This window comes from Pholis gunnellus, assembly GCF_910591455.1.
Source record: "Pholis gunnellus genome assembly, chromosome: 10".
Taxonomy (NCBI): Eukaryota; Metazoa; Chordata; class Actinopteri; order Perciformes; family Pholidae; genus Pholis; species Pholis gunnellus.
In genome coordinates, this window is record NC_136537.1 from 11,390,138 (window position 1) to 11,403,711 (window position 13,574).

The 13,574-nt window shown below is 43.7% G+C and overlaps 1 protein-coding gene across 1 annotated transcript; it reads right to left on the reverse strand.

The window, feature by feature from the left end:
* Positions 1 to 1,134: 1,134 nt before the first annotated feature.
* kctd16a (potassium channel tetramerization domain containing 16a) lies at positions 1,135 to 10,310 on the reverse strand (the record flags this gene model as incomplete). The annotated part of the gene is made up of 2 exons (XM_079167158.1): positions 1,135 to 1,586; positions 9,488 to 10,310. The coding sequence occupies 2 exons, from the start codon at positions 10,308 to 10,310 to the stop codon at positions 1,135 to 1,137; spliced, it is 1,275 nt and encodes a 424-aa protein (XP_079023284.1).
* Between the last annotated feature and the right edge of the window lie 3,264 nt (positions 10,311 to 13,574).

Here is a 13,574-nt window from a genome sequence, read left to right on the forward strand (position 1 = left end):
GGCCATAAATCCAGAGAGCTACTTTATATGTTTTTTTGGCGCGCAACTGTTAGCAAGCTAGCTGGCGAATTAAGCTAACGTTTGCGCCACGAGTCAGTTGAAACGTTGAGTTAAATTCGGTCTGAGAAGAAAAACACAATTTAATCCTTACTTTCTTGATGTAGGTTCAAGAAATCTATAGTTACAGTTTGTCAGGCCTTTTTGTTTTGGTTGCTAAATCTGTGATTGTATTATTGCTGTCAGGGCGAGAGAGGTTTGTTGATCGGCCAATTATGAGAATAAGAAAAAACCTGTAATTTCCATGTTCAACCTAAATATAGCCTACTGCAGATTACAAGGTCTACTAAGATTGCAGGTTTTACAAAGAATAAATACAAGTTCAACCCATTTATTAGCTTTTTTGCACACTTACAATCAAGTCAAATAACCATTATATACTCTACCTACACAACATCATCTATCCAACACATAATGACAACATTGGACAAAAAGTTTTACAATGGCAAACAGATCTAGGCAGTGCTTTCCTTTGAGTTAGCCCCAGTCTCAACACACCATTTTTACCCATCACACAAAACAGTGAATTTAAAGTTTGTTTGATATTGCATAATTATGCTAAGGGTGAAATGACATGCAGTGCCGATATCGAAGCCTATGAGTATATGTGTTATCAGTGGAGTATAGTGATATTCCATTGCTAACTCACAGCACCATATGGGTACATCCATTTTTAAAAATCAGCTACTTTGGGCAATTGCACATCCAGTATGTGATAGGTTGATGAATTGAAACGATGTTGCCCCTGAGGTTGCTTTGTTGCTTGAATAGTGATATAGTAGCCGCTCTCTGAAGTGAGAACAGGGTTAGTGATGTAAGCCCCAACAAGAGTAACCTGATTTACACATGTGCATATCATACACAACACTGTGCATACTTAACAAATCAATGACTCCCACTGCTTTGTACTGTGTGTGCTCAGCTAGTCATGCTGGCGGCAAAGTGTCCATAGTATTTTTTTTCTTTTTTTTCTAATACAGTATGTGCCTTAGAGGGTGCAGTCTATTGCCTGTGCAGTTAATACTCTTCATCGATGGTGACATGATGACTACCATCTCTTTCTTTTTAACACTCATTTCAGAGACGGTACTTTCTCAGGAGCTCTGATTGCCACATGTACTTCCTCTCCGGAAAGCGATCGGGAATCCTGATGCGCCGGAAGTCCTGGATGCATTTATCCAGCTCCTGCTCTGGAGTCATCTTCTCCTTGTTGGCTTTCCTCTTTGCAGCCTCTCGGTCTCGGACCCCGAAGGTTCTCACGCGGAGCATGTCAGTCTTGCGGCGCATCTCTGCCTGATGCAGCATGTGAGCTGATCCTTTGGGCATGGGACGGTCCAGCGTCTGGATGTTGGCGCGCCGGCTCACGGGGCCACAGATCACGGTTCCTTGAGGGGAGCTGGCCTCCGACTGGGTCTCAGAACAGGAAGTGGACAGCTCGTTGAAGGAGGTGCCGCTCTCCCCTTCGCGCTCGCTTTTGTGGCTCTTGCAGCAGCAGTCACAGTGAGAGGACAACCACCTTGAGGGCCCACCTGGAAAACAAAACACGGAAACACATTTGTCTCTTGTTTTGACCACATGCAGTACATTTACTCTTGCAGCAAGACACTCTTTCATGCAGTAACGCACTGTAAACTAACGTCCTAGTTGACTGTATGGTGACAGATTCCAACTGTAATCAAAAGAAACAGTTGCACTGATCAAGCAAATGCTGACAAATGCCTACACAGCAGTTTCAATGTCATACAAATATATTTAAACGAACATCAGATGAGTGTGTGTGTACGTCTGTGTGTGTGTGTGTGTGTGTGTGTGTGTGTGTGGGGTTGCCATTTAATTGCTAAATTTCAAGGAGCTTGTGGGCTGTGCATATTGCTTCCTCTGATAAGGAGAGGCCCCAGAGCTCAGTGCGGTTCAGTACGGCTCCCTAAAAGACCTTTCCCATTTCTCGAGGCAAAGCTTGTCTCAGAGCCAAAACTATTTGCTTTGCCGTCGCAGTTTCTTATTAGAACTGTTACCTGACTGCCTTGTATTAAGGAGGTGGTGTATTATTTTTGTGTTTTCAGATCACTCTGTCAGATAACTCGACAAGGTGCTTTCTATCTTTAGGGAGGCAGCAAAGTACAAGGCATGTTAACAAAGTATAATTCATCTTGGGTGGCAACAGAACTGGGTTGGTGAATAGATGTGTCAGGTGTCCTGACCTCCTGTCATGAAGTTTACACAGACACTCCACCAGGTAGTAACAGAAGATTTTAAGAGTCTTTATTCTGCCTCTTGTACCTTGAATCGTCTCACATTCTCCTACATTGCTAATTATGAGCCAGAAATACTGTGTAATGCCCGCTGGCTTGTGAAGTGTTCATGTAAAGACAGGAAACACTGTAGCGGTCTTTCATGTCCAGAAATATCCCTGAACTATGGTCTCATTTAGATGTATTAACAGGTAGATAGGTGCGGCGTTGAAAGCTGCTGTGCTCTATGTATTCTAAACAACAGAATATGAGAAATACACTGGTGCACACAGGCCCTTAATACCTCTTAATGTCTTTTTCCAATGTGATGACACAGACTCAATGACAATGATATCTCAGAGCGAGTAATAATTTTGTCCATTACCTCCTTCCAGTGCTTGCACCAATTTATACTGAACAGAGTTGAAGGGGGATTTTAACCTCTCTGCGCCCACTGTAATAATGACCTTATCTCTTGTGCGATGATTGCATTGAGCTGATAGTGAGAGAGTCACTAACAGCTTTTTAATGGCTAATCCATGAGTAACGGGGCCAATCAGTGCACCAGTTTCCCCCCGCAGAAAATGAATCTAGCTGAATCCAGCCGACGAGCAGCACCAGGCAAATGGATGCAGGCGCTTTAGCGCGGTGGATCAGGCTGAGCATTGTTTCTAAATGGATGGCTGCTGTATTCCAGAGGGGCAACCCGTTTAGGAAACTAGCCAACACCCAATAATAGCATCATAAAACTTTTAGGCCATGCAGGAGAATGAATTGCATTAAAGCCACTGATGAGGCTGAGAAGGACCTGGGCTTGCATTTTTGTTTCATACAATAATTTGTCTCAATGAAGCGTGGACATATAGACAAGCATATAATACTAAAACAAATCTGCATGTGTCAGAACGCGACCGCTAACTGTGTGTTTTGGATAAAAGTGGTGTAGTGTCAAGCTTTGATGTCCCCTTCAGAGCCGAGACAGGAAACGACTAAGAGCCTTGTCAGGAAACGCAGTCATTCTCGGGTACTTTTAAACAAGTGGGTGTGTGCAATACCCTTTGGTATCTTTTCAGGGAAGCCATTGATTGCATTGTGTTTTTCTCAGATCCATACAGCCTGTCTAAGAGATCATATTCCAACCACATTAAAAGACTGGGGCTGGTCCTCAGACCAGACTCAGGCTGCACTTCTCATAAATAACACAGAGAGAGGGAGTCATGTTCAGCAGAGGTTTGCAGGCGTGTCACAAGGGGTATCCTCAAACTCCTCTCCATCTCTAATGAAAGCAGGGATGTTTGTCCCCGTGCCTGTGAGAGGTCAGAGTTTTATGGAAAGTGAAGGGCCTGGATATTGGAGTAAAATTACAAATCTTTATCTATTGAGAGGTTTTAAATGGCAGAAAAGTAGGACATGATGGGGGCTAAAGGCAGACGGCTCTAACAAACTCAGATTCAAACGTCAGTGGCTTTCTTGCCAGACATTAGTGACTTTGTTTTCATCTGTGCCTCTAAACAGACTCATCAAGGGTGTGTGATGATTATTTCTCTGGCGGTGGAGCAGCTCTGTGCTCCAGTCATGTAAGCTGACAGGCAACAAAAGAAATAGAGAGGAACAAGAAATATACTCGATTACTCAGCAATTTCATGTTGTTATTGTACATGACCAGGAGGCCATAACGCAATTTATTTCAGATTTGCACTTGAGTCACCCGAAGCTGTCTGCTTTTCAAATTTGAATCTCAGCAGTGATGTGAACTGTGCCCTCAATCTAAATCAATGAAAATAAGTTTTCAACACAAAGCGGCTCTTTGTTTCCAAGCTGCTGGAGTCAGACAAGAGAAAAAACACTTAACTTTTACATTTCTGAGATAAACCTGCTTGCTTTCTCCTTCCAAACACAACAACATATTGCAAGGCAGAGGGGTGTGAATCATCTTCAAATACTTCAGTCACTGCTTGGTTTTAGTGCAATATAATATAATATTCTCTGGCCTACAATTTGGGCCAATTTGAGATCTTGCGAAAGTAGATTTTCTTCCCCCCTAGATGTCACTACCGGGGCTCTGTATGAAACACACAAAATAGGTAGAAAAAGTATCAGAGTATCAGCCCTGATGGTTTGGTGAAACCAATTCTCTGATCATATAGACACAGTCTTATATTCTCCAGCTCCCACAAATATTTCTTACTTTGCACCCGCCTCAGGAGGAGTGTAGTTTACATGCTTGTTAGCGCAGAAATTAGGCCAGCGTGTCCTTGCAGCAGTAAAAAAAAAGGCTTGTCTTGCAAAGGCAGTGACCGTCCTTACAGGGTGAGGAAAATCCATTTCACCAAGATAGTCCTTTGCTGAAAAAGTATCACTTCAGCAGTTTGTGTCCAGCCTAACTGATGGCTACAGCCATCCTCTTTCCCGGTATAGTAATATCTGTAATATCTGCTAACAATTTAATTTGTCAATATTAATTACCTGCACCCAGCCAGCAGCAGTGATGAGAGAGAGCTGGAGAGGGATAGTCCGGGTGACCCAACAAGCTTTACATGATAACTCAAGGACGCTCTTACTCTCACATAGACCCATTACTGCCCTGTCCCAAATTATCTGCTTTCTGGGACGAGAGTGAAAGCTTCATTGGCTGATTATTAATGACAAGAGGGTGCTGTCCCCTCCCAGAGTCACAGAGTGGTTGCCCCGCGTGTGTGGGTCCCTGACAGGGAGATGAATAAGCAACTGAGACAGATTGAAACGTCTATAACAGCCTCTCCCTGTGGGCCTGTCCCCTGACCCAGAGCCACACCCCTCCATTGCACAAGCTCTGATGAAGCACGATGAGACGGGGAGACAGCGAAGAAGGTGTCCTGAGTATTCACCAAGCTCTTGGCATCACCTAAATGAAGCCTCAAGAGGCTGCAGGAAAGACAAGGGGCGATGCTTGTCCTTCACCCTGTCAAGTAGATGATATTCAAAGAGTGACGTCTAAGGAAAGGGAACTCTAAGCTCAAGTGCCTGATCCTCTTTTTATTTCTCCATCACTGACTCCAAATATATAGATTCTTTGGGACAAACTTCTACTCTTTATGTACAGTCGACCCCCAACGCCATAACAATCACTACCTTACGACCTCCCGCATGCCAACACACATGGATCCCCTGTCTTCAGGAAACACTCAGCCCTGCCCACCATGTGAGCTCCACCATGCAAGTAGCCATTAAATGTCCCTGGAGGGATCATTAAGGTGTTGGATGTCAGATGGTAAAAGGTATTATACACGTTCTCCTACAGCTATAGAGCACAGAAGTGGCAGAGCCAGGGATAAAAAAGAAGACAATATTCAAATTATATCTAAAGAATGTAAATGTACTAGGTTCGAACTGCATCTGTCATTTTAAAGGAACATACTGGAGGTTATAAGTGTTCTATGTTTAGATTGATGGCTTAACTTTGCTTCCACTCTGCTCAGTATGGGAACTGCAAATTGCTTAATGTGGGTAATCCATCAAAGTCTATGTTTCGTCTTTTTATTCGTCAAAATTGCATTATCACCACTTGGTAATGAAGTTACTAGCAGGGAGTATTTTGAAAACTCTCCTTGTTGGTGCGCTGAAGGGCACTCCCAACATCTGTGAATTTTGAGTCAACAGTCATCACAGTATATTGTTGGTAAATGCAGTGCGCAACAGTGTGCTCGTCACTGAGAAACTTGTTCATATCATGACAGATTGCCTATATTATGTGTGTTGTACGTCTATGCAAGTTCATTTAAATACCATGAGATGTAAACTAACGGCTGCAATTAATATCAATATAATCAATATAATCGATATAAAAAGCAGTATACTGTGAAGAGTACTATTCAGAGTCAAGGACCTAAAACATCAAAAAGCACCAGCATGGTCGTTTAAAATTCAGTGTATGAGGCTTCAACGAATGATTGGTTTAAAAAAATGTACTTTCCCTTTGCATCTGCAGTTGTTCAATAAGCTCAGATTTATTCCCAAGGTGATCCAGCTTGTCTACTCGAACTGATGTAGTGCACAAGCTGCTGCAACCTTTGTGAGAAATAATGGCACAAGCATTCCTTACTTCTGACCGTCCTCCTGCCCCGGTGCTCTTTAAGACGTATACGAGTTATTCATGGTCGCACCATCCATCTCTTGTAGGCGCTGCCAATCCATCCACACGACAACAGGCTCTCTGGGAGCTCGGGGACGGCCCAATCTTTTCCTCCATTACACCCGAGCAATTGATTACTTTCCCCCCTACTTTCTCCCGGCCGCCTTGTGGCTATTGTTCAGGAGCAATTATGGCCACACATCATCTCGTCACACAGCCCAAATGAAGACTGCACAGTTATATTAACAAAGCACACCTGGCATTCTCCATCTTTACTGTACATGTCTCCCATTAAGACAAGGCACGTCTGCACAGCCGTTTCAGATGTGGAAAGATGGAAACTGTCTGATGGTGCCGGTCCTACTGTTCACTGATGGTTTGCTCTGCCTCTGTGATGTGGAAGAGGTAATGTCAGAGCATGTTATGATGATATTCTGTCCATGACGACGAATCATTTTCATCTATAAATTGAAATATTAATTATGTTTCAAACTGCCTTAAAAATAGGTTAGCGTTTATCTTCCTAAATTGCATCTCCATCCCGCATGGCTGGAGACATTGGAAATATTTTGTGAACACAGATTGCTTTTTAATTAGCCAATGAGCTCCTCTTTCCCCAGAGATGATAAGCAATAAAGAGACGAGTCCCAAACGCCAACTGAGAGGTTAGAGTTGTAAATCCTCGCAGAAATAATGTTGTCACTGCCCATTGAAAAAAACAAACTAAATGTCTCTATCATGCTAATCAACCTGCATGTCTGCTTGACGAATAACCCGACAAGATCATCATCTATGGAAGCCCGTATCTACCAGTAAAAGAAATAAAGTCATGAGAATGCTCATAAATTAAATACAACCAGCTACTCTCTGTCCCGCACACTTTAATGTGTGCTGGTTAGATGTTTTTATTCAAAGGGTGAACAAGTCATACCCGTCATACACGTGAATCATTCATCATGGCCATCAGGATCAGAAACTCTTGTTCATGATGAATGCTCGGACACTGCGGCCTCCTCCATCATTTGTTTTAGTCCGTGGAGAAACCAATGGCATACATCCAACTGAGCAGGAGGGGATGACAATAATTGAGAGTAGAGTGTCTAAACTTTATGAGGGAATGTGTCCCCTGACTTTTAATACAGATGATACCACGCAGTAAAATGATGAATATCTACTGTTGGCATTTTCACTGGAGTCCACACTATTAGGCAGTGGAGCCTGTAGAAAACAACTGACGCATTTAACAAGAAGAGCAACATTGATGACGCCAAGGAACTGACGGACTGGAAGAAAGTCCCTCAATTTATTTACTGCGCCGGATTGCTCTTTTTTACTCTCCAAACAAACCGAGACTTCCCGTTTTCACTCCATATGGGCCTGTGGTTGGATGGGAGCATGGGGTAAAAGGAGAGCAGCGAAACGTTCTACTGAAAACAACAATAAAGCACATCTGTTTCATGCCAACCTCAAAGGTGCATTTGTCGACATGCATTCGGACTACCTGCCCTAGGCCAGCCAGTGTCCCACATTCAGAATCAGGTTACAGTATTTGTCTTGAAAGTGGATGCGGGCCGCTGTGCTGCTGTGAAGCAAGGGCTCTCACGCATGTCTGCCCCTGATGTGTCTATCCATCATCCTGACTAGGCCTTTGTCTCCCAACGCTCACTATCTATATGTGTGTTTCCTTTAACCCTCACCTTGTCTTCTCTCTTTTAATGAAAATCCAGTCTCTCCCTCTTCTTCCGTGTCTTACCACCAAACACTTTTTTCCCCTCCCCGCTCCCTCAGACCCAATGAACTTTCCTGTCTGATACTTACTTTAATCTATTTTTGCACCCCGCTCCCTCTCTCTTCTTTCTGCCTCAGTTCTTTCTCCCCATGGCCAGGTCTCATGCAACTTTTACTTCCTAATTTCTCCTCCTCAGCTGCTCTCCCTTACATCTGCTCGCCTCTCGCTTCTACACTTGCCTTCAGCTTGCTTCCTTAAATTCCCTCTTTTGGTTTCTGGGCTTTTTCTTACTCTGCATCTTCTTTCCTTCCTTAGTGCTGTTCCTCCCCTGTCCCTCATCTTCTTCTCATCCTCCTCCCACTGTTCCTGTCTTTGTCCTAGGGCAGTGTCTGTTAATAGGGAAGGGGAGGAGACCTACACCGTATGCTGTGCTCCAGAAAGTTGAATGACTCAGGAAAATCCAACCTCGTCAGATGTTTGTGCAAGTCAAGGCAGACCCCCTCTGTTATAATTAGCCTGTAATAACAACATGATTGGTAAATCATTAGCAAACCATATGTCATGTCTTCCTCGGCCCATCCTCCTGCACCTCCAACCTTGACCCACCAACTGTGTTTTCTTCAGCTCTTCCAAAGGGAGCCACTCTGAGTAATGAACAAAGTGCTTTTTAACTGGCCATATGGTCCAACTCCGCTCTCTGCAAAGAGTGGAATGAACCATGTTTGCTGCTAATTAAGGCATTTGCTGATGAACAAACCTGTCTTCAAGTGAAAAGCAAAGCTGAATCAAGAGAATGCAGCAGAAAATTGTGTGCAGCCCATCGGTGCTATATTATTCATAACCCATCAGCAGCTGTGCTATAACCCTAACGCATGACGCATGTGTACTTGAAGTGTAGCAATGTGACTCAACTCCCTGAGGCCCGTGGGCAAGTTTGCCTCTTATCTCGGTCCTAAAACAGACGTTTAAAGTCAGCCACTGCCAGGGATGCAAGTATTTTTAGAAGGTTGTGCTGAAACCCAACCATACCTCTTGGTGGTGTGAGCTAACACACACAATGTTTCTGCAAACCATCTCTAATTCTAGACCATTGGAAATAAATTGCATGGGGTTTCCATATGGAAATATGTGTGGTTGTACTTTTTTACACCATTTCATTAATGGGAAAAGGGCCCTTTCTGGTCAGCATGCAATACCATACTATGGCCTGGATACGGTTATATGGGGGAGAGAGGGGCACTTGGGTATTGTTTGTGTTTCACTTGGTTGTTTGCATTCTAATTATGTCTGGAGGTCAAAGCCATCAGTTTATCTCTCATCACCTCTGAAAATACGAAGTAGGAATAAATCTTCACTCACGGTAGAAGATGTACTGTGCGTAATTGGACCAGACCCTGTCATCCGCGTAATGACCGATGGAGGACGCAGACAGGGACGAATTGCAGGCCACAATGTGAAAGCCGCTCTCTGACAGCATGTCAAAAGCTCTCTCCAGGTGCTTGAACTTGAGGTAAAACCTGCAGGTGTAAAGGTCTGGTGGTCTGTCCGAGTCCCTGTTGTCATTCAGGGCGTCTCCAAATACCTCTTTCGCCAAGCCAATCCTACTGCTGATGAAGATCTTCGGTAACTTTTTTGCCTTGATATCGAGTTGACTTTCTCTGCCTTCCCCAGTGCACGCGCCTTTGAACGCGACCGTGATGTAGCCATACCTCCGGTCCAAGGAGAAAGAGGGGTAAAATCTCTGGTCACTGCCCTGCGACGCATCATCCAAATCACTGGAGCACACGTCGTCTGGAAATAGTTTTGAATCCTCGGACGACAAAAGTTTGGCCAAATCTGGCAGCTGGAAGTATTCCGCCTCTCTTTTCAACCTTCCTCTCTCGGGGAAGTGGTCAGGGAGGACAACTTGCTTGTCTCTAAGATAATCTAATACGTACCGAAACAGAAAGCCATCCCTGTCAATAAAAAAACGTCCTCTGAAGTCCCGGGACAAGTCATTTGAAGACCCCTTCTTGTTAGAGAACAGCTTGCCAAGTAAGGAATTTGGAAAGCTTGTCAATGTGCCGTGGCGAGTGTAATACACCTGTCCACCCACGTTTAGCTCAATAACATCCGATGGAGGATTTTGCACCGACCCTTGCTCTTTTGCAGGTTGCGTTTTGCAGTTTTCGCTCAATGCCATTTTTCCAGCTCTTGTACGAAATCGGAGTCTCGATCACGGAGCGCAAACGTCCCAGAAGTTTAGGGTGTGGGGTGTAGCTGCATGGTGTTGACGCCCTCAGACCCAAAGCATAGTCTTGATTCAAGCTGCAGTCCTTGTATCCAGTGTCTCATTGCAAACACTCCACGCTGTGCTTACAGTATATCCGTTAACCCCATGCGTAAGTGTGCCTGCCCACCGTGCATCCTTTTTTGAACGATTATCAAAACCGGTGAGCACATCATGTTACACGCATCCACTGTGTTGGGTCAAGAAATGCAATTCTCACTTCACTCTGAAATTTCCCAAAAAGTAAAAAACATTTATTTTCTTCTTTTTTTAAAAAGTTTTCTGTGTAAAGGTTCGCCGTCTTGCGTCTGGTTTCTGCTTCAATCAGCCCGAAATCATCTGAAGAATGTTCGTGCATCCCTTCATTCCGCTACCAATTGTCGCTCCTGACAACTGGGATGCTGAAACATGCTCCGAGGTTGCGCACAGAGAGGAGGGTAAAGGTGCGACTCCTGTGCGCACCCATCTCTCCAAACTGCTGAGTGCAGAAACGTTTGGTCCAGCAGAAGCGTAAAGAAAACCTAATGTTGCTCCAAGCTGTGCACGACAGAGAGTGTGTGTGTGAGAGAGAGAGAGAGAGAGAGAGAGAGAGAGAGAGAGAGAGAGAGTGAGAGAGAGAGAGTGAGAGAAAATCGTCCCATGAAGTAATGCCTTACATCATCTTAAAGGAAAATGACATTTGCAGACGATCGACATAAAACGGACTGATGGAAGCGTCCGTGCAGTTTTTCATGAAATTCTGATCAAGCTACGGGCGGCGTGCAGCTGGCGGAGAGGATTCAGGTCTAATGCAGATTTTAACATCCAGCGTTGCGGATTTTAATCCCTTCTTCTGAGTCTTCACAGTGGCTTTCGCATTTACATGTAACGCTTTCAGCTGACGCGCTTATCCCGAGAGACGGGTGAGGGGTTAGGTCCCATCTTGCTCAGAGACTCATCGGCAGTGACAGCTTCACGTGAATAGAGCTGGTGAACTACAGGATACCACTAACTCCATTTCTATACCCAACCGCAGATAATGGCTCAAATATTGAAATAAACTAAAAAAATCTAAATCCCAGTTGCACTTTTCTGCATCAGATTGAACAGGCAGCAGGCAGCAGTATCACTTCCAACACCCCGAACAATGTGACTGAATATGAAAATTGATCCCTTCCTCATCGATTTGACCGAGAGAATTCCTATTTCAGGACCACGGACAGATCTCAGCATGCTCCAAGTCTCAGCTGCTTGATGCTCCGTACTCTCAAATAAATAAATATAAGAGTAAAACAATGCATTGATTAATGATCTCGTAGTTTTTACACGAGTATGTGTTTTGATGCTGAGTGAACATAATGCATCAATATGAGGTCCATTTCCCCCCATAAAGTGCATGCTCTTGCAGTTTTTTCAGAAATGTTTGTGGGGGAAAAAACTCTGAAATATGAACCCTCATTACTGAGTCATTACTTTTGGGTAATGGGAGGAGGACATGGGTCTGGGACGTGTGTTATTGCTAAGGTCCTGCTCAGTGAATTTGTCATAGAGCCATCAGTTTACGCAAGGTGAAGGCATCCAACGGAAAATCCAGTTTGGATGAAGTGAGATGCGGGGCTGAATTTAAGGCTTGTCAATGCATGTCATTATATATAGGCCACAAGCAAGTGTTGTATGTAAAGGATGCACATAGATGTCTCCATGAAAATATGCATTCAAAGGTGTATGCTGACCTGCATCTGGGAGACTTATGGGCCTGTTTGTTATATGAAGTATAAGATCCCACATGTCCAGCAGCTACATCACATGCAACACTCACACTGATCTGTGACTGTGTCTCATGTTTGCTTTTCAGATTGTTTGTTGTTTTGTGTGTGTGTGTGTGTGTGTGTGTGTGCGTGTTTTGAAGCCATGCTGTAATAAATCATATACTTTTATTGCTGCAGTGCTGAGAGAAGGCGTTGATGATGGGAGCGCACCCTTGACTCGTGGTTTTGAGGAGGCAGCGGTCACGCTTTACCCGGTTAATTCAGAGTATATTGTGCTGGAGAGGGGTTGCTAAGCAGCCACATGGGACTGAGTGGGATTCAAACAGTGGGGATTTAGAGCTACAGTGAGCATGCCACTGAGCTCTGTTTCTGTGATATGAGGTCTCACTGCTTACATTATGCATGATAATGTTGTGTGGATTATGTGACCTTATCAGTGAAGTGTAGATAGTGAAAACTATTTGATGTCATTAGATGGTGACAATATAGATTATTTTATGAGGATTGTTGTGCTGTGTTTGTTTGATACATGCATATCAATAGATCTGAGTGTATCTCTGGTGCTGGACTTGTATAACAGAAGTTCATTCCCTGTCCCTTGCTCGGGGAGGATTCTCTTCCCATATGTGCTATAAACCCTGCTTCTTATTCATCTCACTCATCCTCCCATTAGAGCCAATTTCCCAGACTCCTGTCTTCACTTTATTTCCTGTTCGTGCGCTAGTCCCTGGTTAGATTCTATCTTTTGGAAAGGGTTGAATTTCATGCAACTTCAGCATGAATAATGTAAGACTATAACTGAGCGTGAAGTAAGAGAACCTGTATGTGCTGTAACATTAAATTGACAATTGTGGATTTTGCAAGCTCTTGTATTATAATCTGCAGTGTGTGGCATGGTGAATTCAGACATTTTGAGACCAGTCAGGTTGTGTTGCATGAGCAAAAATGCATCTGTTGAGTAAGAAATGGTTTTAAAAAGTAATTTCTAAATCTTTACAAATAACACGATTTTTGATGAAACGCTCATTGATAACTTTACACTTCTGGTATCCAAACATTGTTCCTGTGGTGTGTCATTTTGCAAACAAGCCAGTGTGTTTGCTGTCTTTGAAAATATTCAATGCACTGTTGTGCAGCCTTGAAAGCAACAACTAGTACAGGCCCAAACCACTCAGCAGAGTTATTATCCCCTTTGCACACCGTAATAGCCTGCCTTACCCTACTTCCTCTTCTCCCAGGCACTTTTCAACCACTCATATTTCCAGATGAAAGAGGCATAAATATGAACTGGCAAGTCTTGAGAAACAAAATGTACTGTTTTTTCTAAATGAAAGTAACGACTTAAAAAACATTCTAAGCTCCCTTCTGTTTGAATACATTATTTGCTTCATCATATTTTTGTAAATGCACGTATTGATTGTTTCCTTCC